The following is a 22,195-nucleotide window of genomic DNA, read 5'->3' as shown; positions in this document are numbered from 1 at the left end:
GGGATGAAATATTAGGTTTTATTGCAGGCAAAGAGGATAAACAGGTAGTATTGTAAGGCAGAATTTCCAGAGTGACATTTGCAGAGGAGCAGGCAGGTTATCCACTGAATTCTCTCCACAGTTATTTTCACTGAAGCTTCACCTTCAGATTGTCCTGAGTAAAAACAAAATACAGTTTTTAAATAATGAATTCAGCTATTAAGGGGAAAAAGGAGAAAGAACAGTCTAAAAAGTGATTGCCCCTCTTGATAAATCATACATTTATGGCAATTAAACATATTTTTTGGAAAACCGAGATAGGTTTCACTTCCACACCCAGGCCTCAATATTTTCAGACCTGCCAGACATAGGTATTGAATAGTTTTCTTGTTTAATTAATACCATAACTCAAAAATGTATTTTTTTCATGGTTCTGAGTCTCTTACCCAGTGTTTCATGTTTTGAATCTTGTTAATTCATTATTGTTTTGATTTGAAGAAGTGGGCTTGTTTCTATTGATTCTAATTTAATTACGATTGATTTCCTTGTATTTAGAAGTTTTTCAATTTCTTTTTAGTTCCCTACTATATTATTTGAGATTTTTAATTTAGTCATAAAAGACTTTAGGATTATTAGTTTACATCCTGTTCCCTTAGTCTCATCTTTGTGTTTCTTACCTTAGTGCAGTGCTTCCCAAACCTTTTCCAGCCACGTACCCCTTGAGACATGTCACCCTCAGCCGCATACCCCCTACTACGAACGACTCTTAATTAGTGTCTATAAATACATTGCAATATCGCATGCATAAAGATAAATACTGCACAGTCGATTATTTCTCACCACCAAATGAATTTATCAATATTTTTTAGTAATGACAGAGTTTTAATAACAAACTTTACTACTTAATACTAGCAGTGTATCAAAGGATTTATTAGAATTCACTTTTTTGTCGAGAGCATAAAGGCCATGAACTTTCATTAAACAGAACTTTATTTAATGTGATGGATGTGCTTGAGCAGAGGCACACAGCTCTTCAATGTTTGGCTCAATTTGGGAAAGGCTGAGTCTTAAATCGTTTTCCACACAAAGTCTTGCTCTGTATTTTGTTTTCATGTTTGTTAAAGCAGAAAATCCCTTTTCGCATAAGTATGTGGTGGCGAAAGGCATCAGAGTCTTGACAGCGCGCTTAGCCAGCGCGGGCTGTTCAGTGCGCAGCCCTATCCAGAAATCCGCCAGGTTCTTTTGAGCGTGTTCAACTTTTAGAGATCCATCTGTGGCGATTTCAATTAGGCTCTCCTGGTCAGACGGTGATAACGAAGTAGGCACGGCGGTGAACGGGTGACGTATCCAATCATTTGAGCCGTCCGTCTCTGGGAAGTATCGGCGTAACTGCACCGCCAGCTCCTCAAGGTGCACGTTACATTCGCGCTTTACACTTTTAGATAGTGTGAGATCATTAGAGCACAGAAAATCATGCAGCACAGGAAAGACTTCAGTGTTGTTTGTATCCAAGCAGTTCTTCCAAAGGTTTAACTTCTTTATCATGGCCTCAACTTTATCTTGAACATTGAATATAGTTGCAGAAACGCCTTGTAATCCGAGATTGAGCTCGTTCAGACGAGAAAATATATCACACAGATAAGCCAGGTAGGTAAGGTACTCTTCATCATGCAAATGTTCAGACAGCTCAAAGGGATGGTTACTGAAGAAAACTTTAAGTTCATCCCTCAACTCAAAGAAACGGGTCAGCACTTTCCCTCTAGATAGCCAGCGAACCTCTGTGTGGAGTAATAATGTCTCATGCTCGCTGCCCATCTCATTGCACAACGCAGCAAATAAGCGGGAGTTCAGCGGCCTGGCTTTCACAAAGTTAACCATTTTTACACTCGTGTCCAAAACATGTTTCAAACGGACAGGTATTCCCTTTGCAGCAAGAGCCTCTCGGTGGATGCTGCAGTGTACCCAGGAGGCATCTGGCGCGACTGCTTGCACACGCGAAACCACACCTCCGTGTCTCCCAGTCATGGCCCGTGCGCCATCAGTACAGATGCCAACACATCTGTCCCACACGAGTCCATGTGTGTTCATGAATGTGTCCAGCTTTTGAAAAATATCTGCGGCAGTTGTCCTTTGTTCCAGCGGTTTACAGAACAGCATGTCCTCCTTGATGGTTCCTTCATGAATGTAGCGCACATATACGAGAAGATGCGCCAGGCCAGCCACATCCGTGGACTCATCTAGCTGTATTGCATAACATTCACTGTGGCGTATGCGCAGAAGTAGCTGCTGTAAAACATTTTCTGACATTGCATTGATGCGCCGTAAGACAGTATTGTTTGATGATGGAATGGACTGTATCGTCTTTTTTGCCTTTCCCCCCAACATTGTCCCTACCATATCTAAAGCAGCAGGGAGAATGAGGTCCTCCACAATAGTGTGGGGTTTGTTGTTTTTAGCCACTCTGTAACTGACCATGTAAGATGCTTGTAGTCTGTTTTTATTCATAAGATCTGGCACCTGAATGCAGGTTTTACTTGTTGAAAGTGATTTTAGCTGTCGCTCAAAATATTCCCTTGGTTTATTTTTCAAATGGGGATGATTTGTCTCTAAATGTCTGCGCAAAAGTGAAGGTTTCATTGAGTTCTGAGACAATACTTTTGCACAAATAACACACTGTGGCCGGGGAAATCCACCAATATTTATACACGTAAACCCCAGCGAAATATAATTGTCATCATATTTGCGCTTCTTTGATGAGGTTGTGTTACAGTCCGTGCTGTCATGCTTTCTCCCACTTTGACGCTCCGCATCAGACACTTCATCACTTTCCACATGGCTGGCTCCAGCTATGCTAGCCACTTGGCTAGTAACCACAGATACATCCCTGCTAGCACTGCTAGCATCCAAATCTGACGAACACATTGTTGTTGAACAATCACCTGTGCGGTCACTGGAAAATGCATCTTCAGATATGAGCTTATTGGTTGTTGTGGCCGGTGTCTCTGTGGTAGGGCCTTTTTTTCTTGTTAACCACTTGTCCATTTTCGCGCTGCACTGAATGCTTGGAGGCAACTTCAACTGTTAGGTGTCAGTCATTTGGGCAAATCACGCCCATGTATTTTGTCAGAGCTATTTTTTTGCTGAACACCAGAGGGTGGTATATAGTCATGTATTTGACAGGCAAAAAAAACTGCATTAGCGCAAATTTCGGCTTTTAAAACTTTTGATCCCCACTCCAACCCCAACCCACGCGTACCCCCTACAGCCACTTGCGTACCCCCGAGGGTACGCGTACGGTAGTTTGGGAACTACTGCCTTAGTGTATTCCAAGTTAAGTGTGTCACGTTGCCTACGGCTGTGTCTCAACTCAGGGGCTGCATCCATCAGAGGCCGCATTTGAAGGCCGGTTACGTCACAGCGACACGACGAAGGCTGTCCCAATTCAAAGGCTGCTCCAAATGCAGCTGACAAATGCGTCCTTCATTTCCCCAAATTTGAAGGATGGGTCGGGTGTATCCTTCGTGGCCCAACCTATCCCAGAATTCATAGCACGGCCCAACCAATTCCAGTTTCCAACAATGACGGCAGCTACTTAGTTGTAATATTACTCTTATTAGTCTTGTCAATACTTTATTAATTAAATTATTATTTATAATATTTTTATACAAGCATCAAAATACTTTTCAAACGTGGCAATGGCAGAGGAGCACGGCTTAAGAGTTTGAAATATTTCTCTTTCTGGGTCACAAAAAAAACTTTTAACATATTTTCAGGCGAGAATGTAGCTTCAATATCTAGCTTCAATGTAAACTTCAAATATCTTCTCGGTTTATCAAGACATCACATATTTGCAAAAGTAAATAAGTCCAGTTTCACTTTTCATATCACCAAGCTTTTTGATCAATTGTCTTCTTTCAGCATCATATTTCTGACAATGCATTAAAACATGTTCTATTGTTTCTTCTTCTGTATTGCAGTCACACTTTCCTGTACGGTGTTTCCCTATTAAAAACAACGTGCTATTCACAGAGCTTTATATGTTCACCAAAGACGGTAGAAGTGTTAGAAAAACACACAAAAAAGGACAGTTGGACCAAAGGAGTCAAAGTTCAATGAGGGCCCAGTCTGAGTTTAAGTTTGAATTTAACCCCAAATTTAAGAGTTTAAAACATTCATTAAACTCATTTAAATCTGATGTGAAATAGTTAGGCCTAATTAGAGTCTGTAAGGAGTTTCCTGCCTTGTTTATTTGAAGCAGCATTCAGGTGACACCCAGGTGGATTTAATCTACTCTAAACCTGTAGCCACAATCCCCTGTTAGAATCGCATCTTTTCTATCGATCTGCAAGTGAGGGTCTGAAATGCTGGGCTATGATCCTGAGGTCTCTCAGAGTCACCTCAGGGCTAATGCTAAAACAGGAAGTCCAGTCTGAGCATCAGATATATATAGAAAAGTCACTTTAGTTTCTCTCTGAGATGAACAAAGAAGAGGAAACAGTGAAAGGAGGAGTCCGGTGATCAGTCAGGTGAGCTCCTCACCTTCACTAGATTTACTCACACACTCACACAGTTCCAGTTTCTCTCTGAACCTCTGAATGAGCTGCTGAGTTGAGACAGTGGTATTGTTTCCTGTAACATCAGAATGTGACCGATGAGATGTCAAACCCAGAGAGACCTGCAGGGGGCACTCCAAACCTGCTCACAGGAAACAGGTTGCTCTGAAAAGAACTCTGGTCGTATGTTTTTTTCTGTCTGGCTGAAGTTACAAGTATCTCTCTGTGTGTGTGCAGCGTTTTTCTCACTCAGAGAAAAATTCATGTGGCCCTAAAGGTGTGCAGACAGGGGATCAGAACAAAAAACTGCAGGTGAAACATAAACACTCCTCTGTACACCAGCTGCCTCCTCCTCCTCAGGCTCATCCTTCTTATGTGGCTCCTCCTCTCATCTCCAACTCTTTCTCTCTTGCTCACTCTCTCTGTTGCTAGGCGACCTTAGTTTATACTGAGCTGTAACCTGATAGGTTGACACAGAAACCAGAAAATAGTTGTACTTTCTATTGTATTTATATTGTACTATTGCTTGTTTGATATGCTTTTATATTTCCTCTATGTTGCTATATTGTTTGTTTGACATGTCTTCATGTGAAGCACTTTGTAACAGCGTTTTTGTCTTAAGAAGTGCTATATAAATAAATTTTACTTACTTTACTTACTATTGGCTGATCAGGTTACAGGTGAAATTGTTGGGTTTTTTCATGTAAGAAGTTTCAGTTTGTCTCTTTCCTGAAACTAGTTTTTATTTTCACTGTCAGTACTTACTGATGAGTTTTTAGATTTGACCTGTTATATTTTCTATGTGTTTATTTTCACTGTGTAACTAATGAATACTGATTTAAACAGCTGTGCAGTCTTCATGTTTTATGCTTTTAAGATTGGTGTGTTATTTGACTCTGAGAGAGCTGCGAGTCGACACCAAACAGGATGAATTATTGATAAAGACGAGTCTCTCTCTGAGGAAGGAGTAAAATTGACACAAAGACCAAATAAAGGAGCAGAGAGAACAACAAGAGAAAGCTTAAGAAACAGGAATAAAAAAAGTAAAACAACACGAGGAAGATACAAACCAATAAGAGACAACAGAAGAACTGAAGAACAACACCAGAGAGAAAATAAGAGGATTAAAGAGATAAAGACAAAAAAATAAAAGAGGAAAAGGAGAAGATGTGAAGGACAAAATCTGGAAAAGGTAAAACCAGGTGGGTTTCTGTTCCAATCAATCAGAACGTAGGAGGTGAAATGCAAATAAACCCAAAAATAGGGTTTTGATTTTTGAGCCCTTATAGTAAGTACAGAGGATATGCAAATGTATTTTTCAGGTCTGCTCAGTTTTAGTTTTATAGCAACATTCACAGTCTAAGACTGAACCTGGTTTCTGTGAGTGGATGAAAGCATCGGTGTGATAGATCTGTAGAGGAGCAGCCAGCGTTGGTACCCTGATGTCTAGAATTAAAACTGTGATGATGATGCAGAGAGCGTGTGGTGTACTCAGGTGTGGTTTGCAACTTTGACCTTTTGCTGGAGGTATGAGTTATACACTCAGTCTTGATAATCATGATGTGATGAAATACAGTTATCACACGTGGTCATTGTGAGCGCTTGAAGTTTAACTTTCACACAGTCTGTCAGGGTCTGGTCTGTGACCCAGTGCTCTCATTTGGTTTTGATCTCTTTTGCTATATTTTGAAGATAATGTTCGAGGTTAATTATTTAGTTGCCTCAAGTTTAATCTAGCTATGTTACACTTACGTCTTCTGGTTAGTCTAATGTATTTCTTGTCTGTGATTTCAGGTTGTCAAGATTGTATTGCCACGTCTGCGTCTCATGTTTCCTGTTTTACTTTGAAGAGGTCTTGTGTTTCTATGTTCGTTGTGTTTAGTTTTACTCTTCCTCTGTGACATCGTTATGTTCATTTGTGTCAGCTGTTTTCCCATGTGTTTCCACTTCCCATGATCAGCTCCTGTGTGCTTTTAGTCTCTGTGTGTTCATTCATTTTTTGTTTGAGCATCTGTTATTCTATCTAGTCTCCATGATTATGCATTCATGCCAGGTCTGTATGTCTATGTCCGTGTTCCAGGGTTTTGTTATGTTTCGCTCAGCCAGTTTAGATTATGATTTAGAAAGGGGGAAAACTAAATCCAGCCTTTAATAAACGGCTCGTTTTTCAGTTAATAATACGTTTTGTTATTTTGTGTGTCTGCACTTGGGTCCACCTTCTTCACTCCTTACAGTCTGCCTCAGCCAGACTGTGACACAGTCAGTGCAGATGGGAATATAATTTAAAGAGTTTAACTTGAGCAGTCTAAAGCAAGCTGATTTGGGGTGATATGGTACTATAAGGTCATTAAGATAAGATGGGGTCTGATTATTTAAGACCCTCTATTTGAAGAGCAGAATTTTAAATTTGATTCTAAATTTAACAGATGAAGGGAAGCCAGTATGGGAGTAATATACACTCTCTCTAGTCCCTCTCAGTACTCTTGCTGCAGCATTTTGGATTAACTGAAGGCTTTTCAGGGAGTTGTTAGGAAATCCTGATAATAAAGAATTACAGTAGTCCAGCCTAGAAGTTATAAATGCATGAACTAGTTTCTCGGAGTCACTCAGAGCCAGGATGTTTCTAATTTTAGAGATATTATGCAAAAATATGTCAATATATGCCAGAGTAAGAATCTGGTTAGATGCCATATTTCTAAGATTTTCAGGGCTGAGAATCATGACCTCAGTTTTATCTGAATTTAGAAGCAGAAAGTTAGAGGTCACCCAGGCCCCTTTTTGTCTTTAAAACATTCCTGCAGTCTAATTGGTGTGTGTGTTATCTGGCTTCATGAATAGATAAAGTTGAATGTCATCTGCAAAGCAGTGTACCGTATTTTCCGTACTTTAAGGTGCACTTAAAATCCTTTAATTTTCTCAAAAATTGACAGTGCGCCTTATGTATGAATTCTGGTTGTGCTTACTGACCTCGAACCGATTTTATGTGAAACACGGCGCTCAAATCTGTCAAACGACGGTCCCAAAGTCAAACGAACACTGCGGCATCACTGAGAGTTAAAAACTGTCTAAATTCTTTCATCTTTAATAAATTTATCGGTGTTGCTGCTTTACCAGGTGTAACAATTAAGTTTAACATCCAGGCATCCATAATAATACGGTAAATGTATGCTATGCCTTCTGTTAACACTATCTAAGGGAATCATGTATAATGTAAACAGAACTGGTCCTACCACTGAACCCTGTGGAACTCTATAATTAACCTCAGCGTGAGAAGGCTCTCCATTTACATAAACAAATTGGACTCTGTTAGATATGATACAGTACCTGTAAAACCTACAACATGCTCTAATCGTTCTAATAGAATATTATATAGGAAGTAATTAATGAAAGTAACTGAGAAAGACCGATTAGAGAAAAATAATAAATTATCAGTGCTACTGAAAGTAGCTGTACATAACATCGTTAGATAATTATGAGTAATTTTTTCTCTAATAGTTAAAAAGTGTTTGTAAAGAAGTTCATGAAGTCATTACTAGGGATGGGTATCGTTTAGGTTTTATCCGATACCGGTGCCAAATCGGTACTTTTGAAACGTGCCGGTGCTCAAACGGTGCTCAAACCGGTGCTTAAAGAATAGAGAACACAAAATTGGTCCAAAAACCTCTCATGCTCAGCTGTTTTTTGTAAAAAGATAACAATGTTAGCCTTTTCTGCAGCTATGGGGCATATATGGTATGATTCTTGGCTGGAAGCAGTGCTTAAACAATGGAAAAAAACACAAACTTTGTCCAAAAACCTCTCATGTTTAACTGTTTTCCACTTTTTCTTTGGTCATTTTAGCCTTTTTGGCCAGGGTGAAGGGAGCATCTGCCATCAAACAAGAAGACAGCCGCATGTAGCTATGATGATGTTTGCTAGTTCACCTTACATGCATTAATGTAATAACGTGGTTAGCCTACTCAACGTAAATTAGCTACTCACGCAGAGAAGAACGGCTGCTGCTGCCATCATCATCCGTCATCATTTCTGCTACACTGGCAGGGCTAGGGGCCAGGACTCTACTCTTCGTGTTTTTGGGGGATGTTGCATAACAGGCAACCCACCCGCAGTAGATGCGCTCGGTGTGAGGTCTCGCAGCAAGCTATCAAATACGGCGCATTTCTGGGCTTTTAAAAAAAACGCTATGCGTCGCCAGGTGTTTCATCGGATTTGAGGTGTTACCTCCTTTGACAGTATCACAGTATCAGCTTAAAGCACTTGTTGCAGGCTGCTGAGTTTGCTCTAAAAGAACGTACGTACCTGGGCCCGCCTACTATTCTCGGAAACGTAAAATGATTGGCTAGAAGTGTATCACAGCTCAGGAAAAAAAAGCACCGAAATAAAGCACCGAAATGTGCGCTGCTTTTCGGTCTGGTTACTACCGTTTATGTCAGAACCGGTGCGACACCGGTACCCATCCCTAGTCATTACTAGTTGCAGCTGTACGACTGCTAACAGGCATGCATGAAACTCCTGTCGTGGCCTGACTGCACTGGCTGCCTGTGTGTTTTAGAGTTCATTTTAAAATTCTTGTTTTTAAATGTTCTCACAATCTTGCCTCTCTGAGCTTCTTCAGCCCCACACACCCGGTCTCTCAGTAAAGCTAACCAGCTGCTCCTGGAAGTACTGAGATCCGGTAGGAAGCTCGGAGGGGACATGGCCTTTTCTATCGTTGCTACTAAATTATGGAATAACTCACCCTTGCATGTTAGAGAAGACCTTTCTCTGTCCACTAAAATTCCATTTTAAAGAAAATGATGACAATGATAGTGGTAAGATGGTCTAGCTTTACGGAGGGCTTTTTTGTAAAGCAGAAAACTATTTTTCCAGACTAAATATGATCTTCTAAATGACCACACCATTTCCTTTCCAGCATACGAGTTATCTGCCTTAAGGTGCACATTTGAGAGTTATACCAGGGAGTCTAGTACTTCTGATTTGAGGCTTTCTTTTTCACAGGAGCTACAATATCCAGAGTCATACATGGTGGAAAAAGTACCTCTGTTGGAGTAGCTTTCAGGTAGCTGATCTGGTCTGTGTTGGCACAAGGTGTTAAAGAAGATAAGAATGGGTGAATTATATCCTTAAACCTAATCACAGCACTTTCAGAAAGTGCTACTGTGATGACATCTAGTCCTCTATTCCTCACTGCTGTGTATTGTAAACGTTCTTGGGAAATGATCAGCCAAAAAATGCTTTTCAGGAAATGCCATTAAAAGTTCAGTTTCTATGCCATCTGTCAGAACAAGATCAAGAGTGTGATTAACCCTAACCCACAATGGACTGGTCTGGACCGGCTTTAGCTGGGAGATATTAAGGACACTGAATCTTCATATTTCTCAGCAAATTCAATTGAGCAGTGACAGGGTTGACCATTGAGTCCATTTCAAATGGGTCAATGAAACTCGGAGCCAACTTTTTTGACTCAGTACGAAGAGGAGTGTTCTTTGCCAACAATCAAACCTTTAGGTCAGTATGGTAGGCTGGAGCAGGTGTCCAGTGACAAAGTCACTGGAGTTCATGCTCAAGTTTTTTTTTCCTCTTGTTTGATTTTGCCATTTGCTTTTGTATTTTTCCACCAGCCTGAATAAACGGCTTGCTTTTTGTTAAAGTTCAGTTCTTTCCCTTCTGAGTCTGCTTTTAGGTCCACTCCACAACACACCGGCCATTTGGCCATAACAGGGGATGCTGGACAGATGGTACAGAAAGTTCAACTTCGATGGCTGGCAGGGCTGGACTGGCTATTGGGCATACTGGGCATTTGCCCGATGGGCCACTTGTGATTTTTCGTTTTTATGGGCCGATAGGGTTCCTTTTTTTTTTCTTTTTTTTTTTTTTTTTAAACGGTATAAATGAATGGTGGTGGCTTGGCCAGTTGGTCATGATTGACTCTGGGCTGGACCAATTACAGCCGACGAGGTCATACTTTAAAGTTGAGGTGAAAATGAACGCGATTTGTCCCGTACTACTTCAGCTAGAAAGTTGCTAATTCAATCACGAAACTGATCAATGATCAACTTTTCTCTCTGCGCCAGAAAGAGGAAACCAGCGGAGGTCACACTAAACCGCAGCACGTTTAAGCTTGATCAGCTGTTGTTAGAACTTATTTAATATTACTTTCTAGTATCAGCTGATGTTTGCTGGAGCCACAGCTGTAAAAGCTGCTGGTCATGATATCGGGTTGGATATGTGGTGAGAGGGAAACATGAAGATGAAACCAGGAGATGTCCTTACTGAATTTTTTTTTTTTTTTCTTTTTTTGGGGGGGGGGACCCTATGCGACCCATATCAGATCATGGTCTGACAGTGTGAACGGCACAAATCTGATATTTTCAAATCCGATCTGGGTCACTTTCGTATGTGGTACTGAATCCGATACATATCCGATGTTTTAGAAAGAGACTGCTGTTTGAACGGTCATGTTGCATTAAATCCGTCTTTTACGTCACTGACACAAGACAGACACCAATTATCAGCTCCGGAGACATTGTGAACGCTTCCTGGCCATCCAGTGTAGATGTCAGTGAAACTGTTGGGAAGACAACGTGAACATTTTATTTGTACTGTATAATCTGCAGATTCTGACAAATCTGCAACTATTCTTTGAAGCACCGCTCCTCTAAAACAGCAATAAGGATAATATTACGTTATCTACATTATTATGTAAATGACAAAAAACCTTAACGCAAAAATTGGGAAACGCAAAGTCCGAAGTCTTTATATTAAGGGCCATCAGTCAAACAATATTGTTTGCTCTGGGTCTAAACAGAGCGCATAGTGTGTGACGTCTTCTTTTGCGCATGCAGGCCGCTTTGAGCGTTCACACTAGAGCGCGTTTGCTGTCGCATTTTATTTGTAGTGTGAACAAGCAGACAAAAACATCGGATTTGATCAAAAAACCTGAATTGAGCATTAAGACCTGCAGTGTGAACGTAGCCAAAGAAATATTTTTCTTTCTTATTTAAAATGTCTAGCTTTTAATAAAAGCTAGACATTTGTGTTCCTCGTCGGTCCATCATGTTAAGTCCGCGTCTAAGTCTGTCATGTGTTTCATGTCTGCGTGTTCTATGTCGTCAGGCTCTCATTGCCATGTCTGCGTTAAGTTTCCTGTTTTATTCTGAAGAGGTCTGGTGTCCCATGTTCATTGTGCTTAATTTCACTTCCCCTGTAGCAGCATTATGTTTATTCCAGTCAGCTGTGTTCCCCTGTGTGTTTCCTTTTCCCTCGTCAACCTCATGTGCACTCATGTGGTCTGCTGTCATGCATTCATTGTCAGGCCATCTGTTGTTTCATGTATTCATGTCTAGCTTTGTTCATGTCCATGTCAGGGTTTTTCATGTTCTATTTTAGTTTACCCAGTTCAGGTTGATGTTTAGTTTTGGATTAGTTTGCCTTGCCCTTTGTTTTGTACTGTTAAAAGCAGCTCACTTTCTGTTAAGATTTTTGTTCTCGCGTGTCTGCACTTGGGTCCTCCTCCTCACTCCATGTAGTTAGCTTCCCCAACTGTGACACTCTGCATATATATGCTGCTTTAGTCAGCCCAGAGGAAAAGGGCACAGTGGAGGTTTTGGAGGTTTTCCACAAATGGTTTAAAAGTAGTATTAAGGGGCTGGTTTTTAAAGTAAAGTGTGAAATGTCTGTCTGTGGAATCTGTTCAGTTAAAGTTCGAACATGTAATTACAACAGGAACGTTGATCAAAGTGCTTTACAGGAGTACAAAATAACTTATATCAATATGAAATATTGCTCACATGGTTCAAACATTACCACTTCAGTTTTTATTAAGCAATTTGGAGGCTATCCAGGCACGGAAGTAAGGGTTCTAGTGGAGCAGAACACCATCCCTTCAGTTGAAGATAGATCTGAGTGTCATCAGCGTACGAATTGAAACAAATTTGATATTTTACGAAAATTAGACCTAGAGCCAGCATATAAACAGATAATAAAATTGGCCCCAATATAGATCCCTGAGGAACTCCACAAATAAGGGGGAATGATGAAGATGTAAAATCTCCAAAGTTCACAGAAAAACTCCTGTCACACAGGTATGACCTGAACCACTCTAGTAGAATGCCCTTAATGGTGCAATGCTCCACTCGTGAGAGCAACATGCTGTAGTCAACAGTATCAAACTGTCAGATCCAAAAGCAAAAGAACAGCTGAGTCACCACTTTTAAATGTGCAGTTTCAGTGTTTTAAAGAGCTGAAACAACATCATTTAGACAAGATCATCAGGCCATTTTCATAGTTTCTCCACCTGATCAAAACACAGGCTCAAACTTATCAAAGACAGAAGAGCAGGTGAAGGCAGGGCCATCATAGATCAAAGCCATTTTATCTTATTGATTAAAAAAACTGCAAAAATCTTTCTGAAGAACTATTAATACAAGAAGATGGAGAAATATTCAGAGCAGAATCAATGACTGGAAAAAGGAGCCTGAGGATGTTACAAAGAGGCACAGTGTCAGTTTTCTGACTGACAGTTGTGAACAGGAGTTTTTTGTTTTTTTGTTTGTTTTTTTTTGCTGGCCTTATGGAATGTGCATTTTGTAAGACTTTCACTTTCAAGAAGCCAACAACATTTAAATAAGTCACAAATGGGAATTTCAAACTCTCTGGCACACCATTTACTGCAAACTGCACAACATCTAATGTGTCTAATGCCTGTTGTGGCTGGGGTGCTAGGGGTCACCTGTGATGGCCCTGGTTTTCCTGAGACAGGAGGATCTGGTAATGGCCTCCAGGGGTGGCAGAGGGCAGACAATGTGTTTTTTGGTTGTTGTTTTTTTTGGTGGTTTTTTTGGGGCGGTGTTAATTACCCTCTGTGCAGCCTTCCTGTTCTAAGTCGTGGCCCCTGCGTACCAAACACCCAGGCATGAGGAGAGCATGCTCTCCACTGAGGAGCGGTAGAAGACCAGCAGCAGCTTCGAGTCCAGGTTATTCTTTCTCAGGACATGGAGGACGTTCAGCCACAAGGGTGATGGTGTTGTGGGTCCAGGAGAGTACAGTGGAGATGCCCAGAAACCTGAACGTGGGGACCGATCCCACCAGTTCACCATTTATAATGAGAGGGGAGTGGACCTGTCTGTGCCTCCTGAAGTCCATTATGAGTTCATTGGTTTTAAGGACGTTCAGGTTATTTTGTGAGCACCAGCAGGACAAATTCTCTGCCTCCACCCTGTACACTGTCTCATCTCCATCAGAGATGAGCCCAACCACCATGGGATCATCTTCAAATTTTATGCTTCTAAATTCAGATAAAACTGAGGTTACTCTACTCGGTCCTAAATAGAATAGAAATACAGTATCTAACCAGATACTTATTCTGCAGGGCATTACTGTTGCCAGTAGTAACCTGTGACATATCATGGTTTTTGCCCAGTATATGTCCTTCAATGTACATATTAAACAAATATGTGGGACTGCTTTCTTCGATTTTCACAATATCACTAAAGATTCTGTCTCAGAGTGACACTGAAAAAATAGTTCATGTATTTATTACTTCTAGGCTGGACTACTGTAATTCATTATTATCAGGATGTCCTAAAAACTCCCTAACAAGCCTTCAGTTGATCCAAAATGCTACAGCAAGGGTACTGACAGGGATGAGAAAGAGAGCGTATTTCTCCTTTATTGCTTTATCTTTATTGGTTCACTGACCCTGGAGACTAAGAGAAACCTGATAACAGAACAGATAAAGTCACCATGAGTGCTGCATGGCAGGCAAGTTCAGGACCCAAACGCAGGACTCAAAACAAAAGAGTGAACTAAGGGAGACAGCTACATTGCTGAAATAACGATATTTAAACATAGAAGCACTAATAACCAAATACTCAGAAATAAACAACTGGGAATAAACTAGGGAGCCGCGAAACACACAGCTAGTAGGACAACACAACAACAAGCAGAGGAAGACAAAGGGCTTAAATACACAGAGGGGTAGCGAGGGAAGTAGAACCACATGGGGAACACAGCTGGGAGAGAGCTAACATAAGCAGACAGGGAGGAAGCAAAACTGAATGCAGGACTTGGAACTGTCAAAATAAAACAGGAAATGTGAGACACGCACTAAGACACAGACTTGACGCTGTGACTGGGGAAGAAACAGACATGAGAACATAACTGACTAGGGAGACAGAACGGGAACACTGTCTGGACACAGGAGATGCATGAACATAGAGATATGGGGGACTAGACATGACACGTGGAACCCAGAAGAGGTACCGAAGAAAATCAAAATCCTAGAAACTACAGAAAATAGCCAAGAAACTAGAAATACAAAGACTACACCATGAACAATGCTAAATAAATGAATATTCAGAAACCAGAAACCAAAGATCAAACACTTCATTAAATAAACTAAAGTTTTGGTGTAAATCAGGTGTTTCTTAGGCTCACAGTGTTGGGGAGTAACGGAATACGTGTACTGCCACTACCTATTTAAAATACAAAATACGAGTAACTGTATTCCCTTACAGTTACCGTTTTAAACGATGGTATTCAGAATACAGTTACTTTGTTGAAATGAATGGATTACACGGCGGTATTTTCCTGTTTCATAAGGCTATGAACTCTATATTTTTGGTGTCCACGCCGGTGGAAACCCAAACAAAACACGCATTAAGAGGCTCTAATGCCTGTGGCCCATGTCACCTCTACTTGCGGCCCGCATAATGACGTGAAGAAATATTTTAAAAAGTTATTCACAAAAATGATTTAATATGAAGGCAATAGGCAGAGTGTTACAGGCATTGCCCTAAAGAAAGTAGCCTCATGGGCAGTGTAGTCCGTGCTGCAGGGAGAATGGACTGCCATACCCGTGATGAGTCTGTGAGCGCGAGGGAAGGAGAAAGAGTCGAAAAGTAAGAGATGTCACCAACCAGAAACAGGAGATGGAAGCATGTAAATATATAATATATATATATATATATATATATATATATATATATATATACAAAGTTGACCCTGACAACAAAGTAAATCCAGTTTTCGGCTACAAGCCCAACACGGAACCCAACGTATTAGCCAGAGATCTCTTTACGGTTTTATGCCTTTACGGTTCGGAGCCGCGGACCTGTTTTATATACGCGCGGAATAGTTTTCTATATGAGATCGCTGCAAAAAGTGCAGCCTTACTAATGTCCACCCTACTGTTACTCATTTATATTAAGATTTAAAAATCTAGTTGGTATTGGTATGGCGAGTAACCTTCAGTAAAAGTAATAAATCACACAGCAATAGTACATTCATGTAGTTGTAAAAAGCATGATAATATATTAAGTAATCCAAAGTATTCAGAATACTTTACACTCATTGAGTAACGTAACGGAATATGTTACAAAATATATTTTGGGGCATGTATTCTGTAATCTGTAATGGAATACATTTCAAAAGTAACCTTCCCAACACTGGAGGCTCAGGTGGATTCTGTGATTGGTTTAATATGGATGGCCTTTTCTTCTCGTTCAATCAGATAAAAATGTCTGATGACAGAAAAGAAGAAGATGAGGAGGAAGAAGTCACCTGTCAGCCTCTTCCCCCTCCTCCAGCCTCTGTTGCCTTGGAGACAATGATGTCACTGAGGAGGCAGGATCTGGTGTGCATTGTGTGTTTCGGAAGCTACGACCTGGCAAAGCGGCTGCCTAGGCGACTACACTGTGGCCACACCTTCTGCCAGGCGTGTCTGAAGAGACTGAACACAGTCATCAACGAACAGGTGACTGATGACATCACAGACACTTATCTGAGTTTGTGAGAAGCGAAGGACGTGGAAGAGTAACAGGCATGCAAATGTGAGCAGCAGCAGTTAAAGACTGAATTAGAGCTGTGTCCACAGGTGATGTCTGACACACTTGAGAGGTCAGGGATGAGCAGATGAGGGGTTAATCAGACAGACATAAAGTTGAGGGGTCTGGTACAGAAGTTGTGTGTCTGTAGTCACTCCCCTGTGCTCCACAGGTGTGGATCCCGTGTCCTCAGTGCCGGCAGAACACGCCTTCACCCAGAGGAGGCGCCGCAGCTCTGGACCTGGACCTGGCCACCTTCCTGGGAGTGAAGGCCTGCACCTCCTCCTCCTCCTCCTCCTGGAGCTGCGGTCGCAGAGAGGGCCTGTCAGCAGCAGACGCAGCCCAGGACGGGAAGCTGTGGCTGGGGAAGGAGGCTGTGGATGATGGTTGGTCGCACGGAGGGCTGGCTGAGCCCCGCTTCCATCACTATGGCAACTGCTGTCCACCACTTTCCTATTGGTTGTGCTGCTGGTTCTGTTGCCCAGGGCGGGGCTAACAACAATTGGTGGGGCCAGAAGGGCTCAATGATGAAAGTTTAGTTCACTCTTTATTGGTCCCTGAGTTCCTCCTTAATGCAATTTAATCAAAGGGGATATTTTGACCGTTTCCAGTGAAGAGGTAAACAAGAACTAAAGATAATTTAATTACCATGGTAACTAGGCAACAAGTGCTTCACAACAAAATACCTGAACATGAAAAAGAGTTAACCAGAAACACAAACCTAAGAAATGACTTTTTAGCTGTGTTTTAAAAGTGACTTTGAGTCTACAGATCTGAACCTCGGGGGGAGAGCGTTCCAGAGTCTGGGGGCCACTATTGCAAAAGCTCTGACTCAGCCTTGTATGATGCACAGCCAGTAGGCCCTGATTAGATGACCTCAGGAACATCCTGGGTACCTATGGATGTAAAAGTTTACTGATGCAAGTTGGTGCATGAAGAGCTCCTTAAACCTTATGTTTAAGGCTGGAAATCACCTGTTACAGTTTCTGATCGCTTATAGCAGGTCATATAATTGTTGGCTTTTCTTTGTTTTCTCTGTAGTATTGTAGAGTCTTTACCTTACAATATAAAGCACCTTGAAAAAAAGTTACATTGAATTGAACTGGATTGAATTGAAATGCATGAATCACTAACCTGTGATCTTCCCTCACCCCTTGATAGCTTAGACTCCAGCTTACCCAGGACCCCAAACAAGACAAGCAGTACAAGTATGGATAGAGAATGGCTGAGAGGATGATGGATGATGATGGATTGATGGATGGATAGTGACTATGAAAGTATAGACCTGTCTCTGCTGTTTGACCTGGTAGTTACTAAAAATAATGGAGCTCTGTAAAATGTAAATAAAAGCAGAATGCAATGATCTGCCAATCATCGAATGCTTTTATTTTACTGAGAACACATGAAACATGTGAAAAGATATCTGTTGTTTTTTTTTTAGAATTTGATGTCAGCATATTTCAAAAAAGTTAGATAAGCTATAAACAACCTCAGACGTTTTAGTAAAACAGCAAATTAACATCTGCCATCTAATGATAATAATCCGTGATTGGGGTAAAAAAGATCTTCCCAGAGAAGGTTAGAGTTTCTGAGGTTTAAAAAAAAAGTTTAGAACTCACTGAAGAAATGAAGAAATGAAGATTTCTAATTGTATGCATCTGTAAGTATTGCCTGATATACAGCTGCAGATAATTAATAGCTGACCCACGATGTTTCACAGGGTCTTCTAAGGAGCCTTCCCTTCCTGTCCAGTTGATTTGTTTCCAAGTTCCTTAGACTACGATGACCTGGATGACTGAGACCTACACAGGCATATTTAAAGAGTCTTCTGATTGGTGGTAATGGCTGTGTTCTTCCACTGGGTGGGGCTGTAATGGTGCTGCAAACCTATCAGCTGATCAACTCCTAAGAAAGAAACTTGTGAGGTGAAAGTGAGCAGCTGTCTGAGAGACTGTATTCCTAAACAAGAAAGGAAAGCACACACACACACACACACACACACACACACACACACACACACACACACACACACACACACACACACCTGAATGGATTAACTACACTTTACTTAATCTATTTTACACATTCATGTACACTTGCAGTTTGGACACACCTTCTCATTTAATGTTTTTTCTTTATTTTCACAACTATTTACATTGTAGATTCTAACTGAAGGCATTCAGTGAGATGTGCCTGAGGTGTGTTTGTGTTCATCGTCGTGTTGAAAAATAAATGATGGTATAACTAAAGACAAACTGGATGGTATGTCGCTGCAGGATTCTGCTGTAGCCATGCTGGTTCAATGTGCCTTCAATTTTGAATAAATCCACCAACATTGTCACCAGCAAAGCACCATCACACCTTCTCCATGCTTCATTGTGGGAACCGTGCATGTAGAGCGCATCCATTCAGCTTTGCTGTGTCGCACAAAGACACAGTGGATGGAACCAAAGATCTCAAATTTGGACTCATCAGATCAAAGCACAGATTTCCACTGGTCTAATGTCCTTTCTTTGTGTTTCTTGACCCAAACAAATCTCTTCTGCTTGTTGCTTTTCCTTAGTAGTGGTTCCTGCAGTCTCCTCTGAACAGTTGATGTAGAGATGAGTCTGCTACTGGAACTCTGTGTGGTATTTATCTGGATTTATCTGGGCTCTTATCTGAGGTGCTGTTAACTTGTGATTTCTGAGGCCAGTGACTCAGAGGAATTTATCCTCAGCAGCAGGGGTGGCTCTTGGTCTTCCTTTCCCTGGGGCGGTCCTCATATGAGCCAGTTTCATTATACAGCTTAATGGTTTTTGCGACTGCACTTGGGGACACATTCAAAGATTTAGCAATTTTCCAGACTGACTGACCTTCAGTTCTTAAAGTAATGATGGACTGCCATTTCTCTTTACTTTGCTGATTAGTTCTTGTTATAATATGATTTCTAACAGTTGTTAAATAAGCCTGTCAGCTGTGTAGCAACCTCACTTCTGCACAACAATGGGGTAATGGGGTTGGGACAAGAAGGCACAGATGAACCCTGACAAGACACCTGTGTCATGAAAACCATTTCAGGTGACTCCATCATGAAGCTCATTGAGAGAAGGCCAAGGGTTTGCAGTGCTGTCAACAAAGCAGGGGGCGGCTACTTTCACGAATCTAAAATATAAAACATATTTAGAGTTATTTATCAATGTTTTCTTTGCTACATAATTCCATATATCTTCAGATATTAGATTTTTTTCAGTTTGTATCTATAATGTAGAAAGTAGTAAAATAAAGAAAAAGCATTGAATGAGTAGGTGTGTCCAAACTTTTGAACAGTAGTGTATATTCTGATCGTACAGGAAAGTGTGCTATTGAACATCTCCTACAAAGTGATGAAAGTGCACGACAGCTGTACACCAACATATCTTTTATTAATAAAGTGTTTTTTTTCTCAGACACCTGCTTGTGTTTAAATGGAGCAACTAATACACCATCCATGTTTTTGTCAAGCATGGTGTGAACCAAATCAGTAAAAATGCAGGATGATAGAGCAAAGCATTAAAGAAAGAAAGAAAGAAAGAAAGAAAGAAAGAAAGAAAGAAAGAAAGAAAGAAAGAAAGAAAGAAAAAGAAATTGATGAGGCGTGAAAGAAGCTGATGTGAATGGCCGATATTGAACAGAGGGAACAGCCAATATTGAACCACAACTGTCAACCACCTACAACAGTTTTGAGATCCCTTCCCAAGCGCTTCAACACCCACACGCAACTTGTGTCAGCTGACTTTCAGGTCACATGACACATGATAAGAGAACCAGAGAAACCTGGCCTGGACGAGAAAGTCTGACTCATCAGTTGGGTAATCGGTTTACTCCCTCCATCGGGATGGCCAAATGTGACTATTTTTTGACCTTAACCACTGATGACCGGAGATTTTGGCAAACTATAAAGTCTCTGCCAGCTCTCATTCCTCTGAGCTACCTCCTCACTTCATTATTGACTCCACTCCTGTGTCAGACAAAACTGAAATGTTCAATTGTTTTAACAAAAACTTTGTTGCTTCTTGTTCTTTGTTTAGCACAGTATCGGATGGGAAAATTCTTGCATACAACTTTTCTAGCAGTGCCCTGATAACTAATACTTTTTCCTTTAAACCTTTTATGGGAGAAGAAGCATGCAAGGCTTTGAAGAACCTCAACACTAAAAAGTCAACCTGTCCGGACAGTCTGTCTCCTTTCTTCTTGGGCCTGGCTGCAAGTATCATAGCTAAGTCAGATTTTTATTTTTTTAATTTTCCATACAACAGAATACATTACTGGAGATGTGGAATTGCGCCTTCGTACTCCCGCTACTGAAAAGTAATGATTCTTCAATGGTCAATAATTACAGACCAATTTTTTAACTCTGTGTCTCAGCTGAGGTTCTTGAAAGGCTGGTATATAATCAGCTTAAGAGTTACCTGGATGAAAATACTACATCTTCTTCCCAGTCTGGTTTTAGGATATTGCACAGTAATGTAACTGCTTCCTTAATTCTTATTGGCTGATGATTCTTATCAGCATCATGGCTGACCTGCATCACCCCATCATCCGGAAGTGGACTCTGAACTATCAGGAGCAGGTCGGCGAGATTGTCCAATAGCGTTCCGGCTCCTCCACACTGGACTCTCTTCTCCACACACTTCTTGGACTACATAACACTTTGCATAACACTCTCCTCTCACTTCCAATAGTTGCACTATTCGGTATTGCACTGTTTGACTCTGTGTATTGTATTTATTTATTCCTGTTTTCTACTTAAACTAAGAGTACAACACTATTGTACTTATCTTATTTCTGTATAGTTGTATATGTATATATATGTATATTCAAATTTTTTCAGATTTTTTACACTTTGCACCTTCGATCCAGGAGGACGATATTTTATCCCACTGTATGTTTGAGTGTATATTATTGGGTTGACAATAAAACTCAACTTGACTTGACTATTGTCCCATGGTTGATAGTGTCACTATGAGTACAAACCAAGCGGTGGTGCCAGCATCATGCTGTGGAAATGTTTTTCAGCAGCAGGAACTAGAAGACTAGTCAGGATGGAGGGAAAGATAAATACAGCGAGTCATCCCTGATGACAACCTGCTCCAGAGTTCTTTGCACCTTGGACTGGGGCAAAGCTTCATCTTCCAATTCAACAACGACAAAGTAAAGTAAAAGAAAATAAATGGAATCTGGTATGAAAATTGGTATTTAAAAAAGCTGTATATTTCTAAATTGACCAGTGCACTGTGATTTTTTTTAAACATATCTACCCCCACCCCCAAAAAACAAATAAAAAAGTGAACGTGACAAAATATTGGACAGTAATTCAGAGTCTAATAATAGACACAAAAGAAGTCTAATAATACAAAGTAAATAAAAGTTTGGGCAGCTGAGAAGTTGGTGGGAAGCTCAGGCCCTCGCTGTATTTTATAAATGTGTTAGCCTTTATATGTTAGCCTAAAACTCATCATCTCTCTTTATTTCTGTCTCTTAACATCAACATCACTCTGATATTACAGACACACCTTCCATTAATACCACACTGCTGCTGACTTCTGCCACTGATCAGGAATTAGGACCAACTGTGAACATGTTTTACCTGAGCTTAAGATAAGGTGCGACAAACGTTCCCAAAACATTTCTGCTGCCTTCATTTTTTTAACCTTTCAGATGAAAATAAAAATTGAGTAAATAAATTCTGTACATTTTTATTTAATAGGCAGGCTCTCCGCTGACTGAAGGGACACCATCCAATTGCTGCCACACTCTCACACAACTCTGCCACTGCGACCACTGGAAGGTTAGAAAGAGGAATGTGCGTGCAGTCTA

General features: G+C 40.8%; 1 protein-coding gene across 1 annotated transcript; it reads left to right on the top strand.

Moving 5' to 3' along the window:
• Positions 1-5,372: 5,372 nt before the first annotated feature.
• Positions 5,373-16,853, top strand: rnf224 (ring finger protein 224; the record flags this gene model as incomplete). The annotated part of the gene is made up of 3 exons (XM_082542616.1): positions 5,373-6,585; positions 16,045-16,287; positions 16,530-16,853. Exons 1-3 carry the CDS (start codon positions 6,565-6,567, stop codon positions 16,851-16,853), a joined length of 588 nt encoding a protein of 195 aa, XP_082398742.1. The 5' UTR covers positions 5,373-6,564.
• Between the last annotated feature and the right edge of the window lie 5,342 nt (positions 16,854-22,195).

Source organism: Aulonocara stuartgranti, assembly GCF_965226115.1.
Source record: "Aulonocara stuartgranti genome assembly, chromosome: 7".
NCBI classification, from domain to species: Eukaryota; Metazoa; Chordata; class Actinopteri; order Cichliformes; family Cichlidae; genus Aulonocara; species Aulonocara stuartgranti.
Note: the sequence above shows the minus strand (reverse complement) of the source record. Positions and strands in the feature narration are given on the sequence as shown.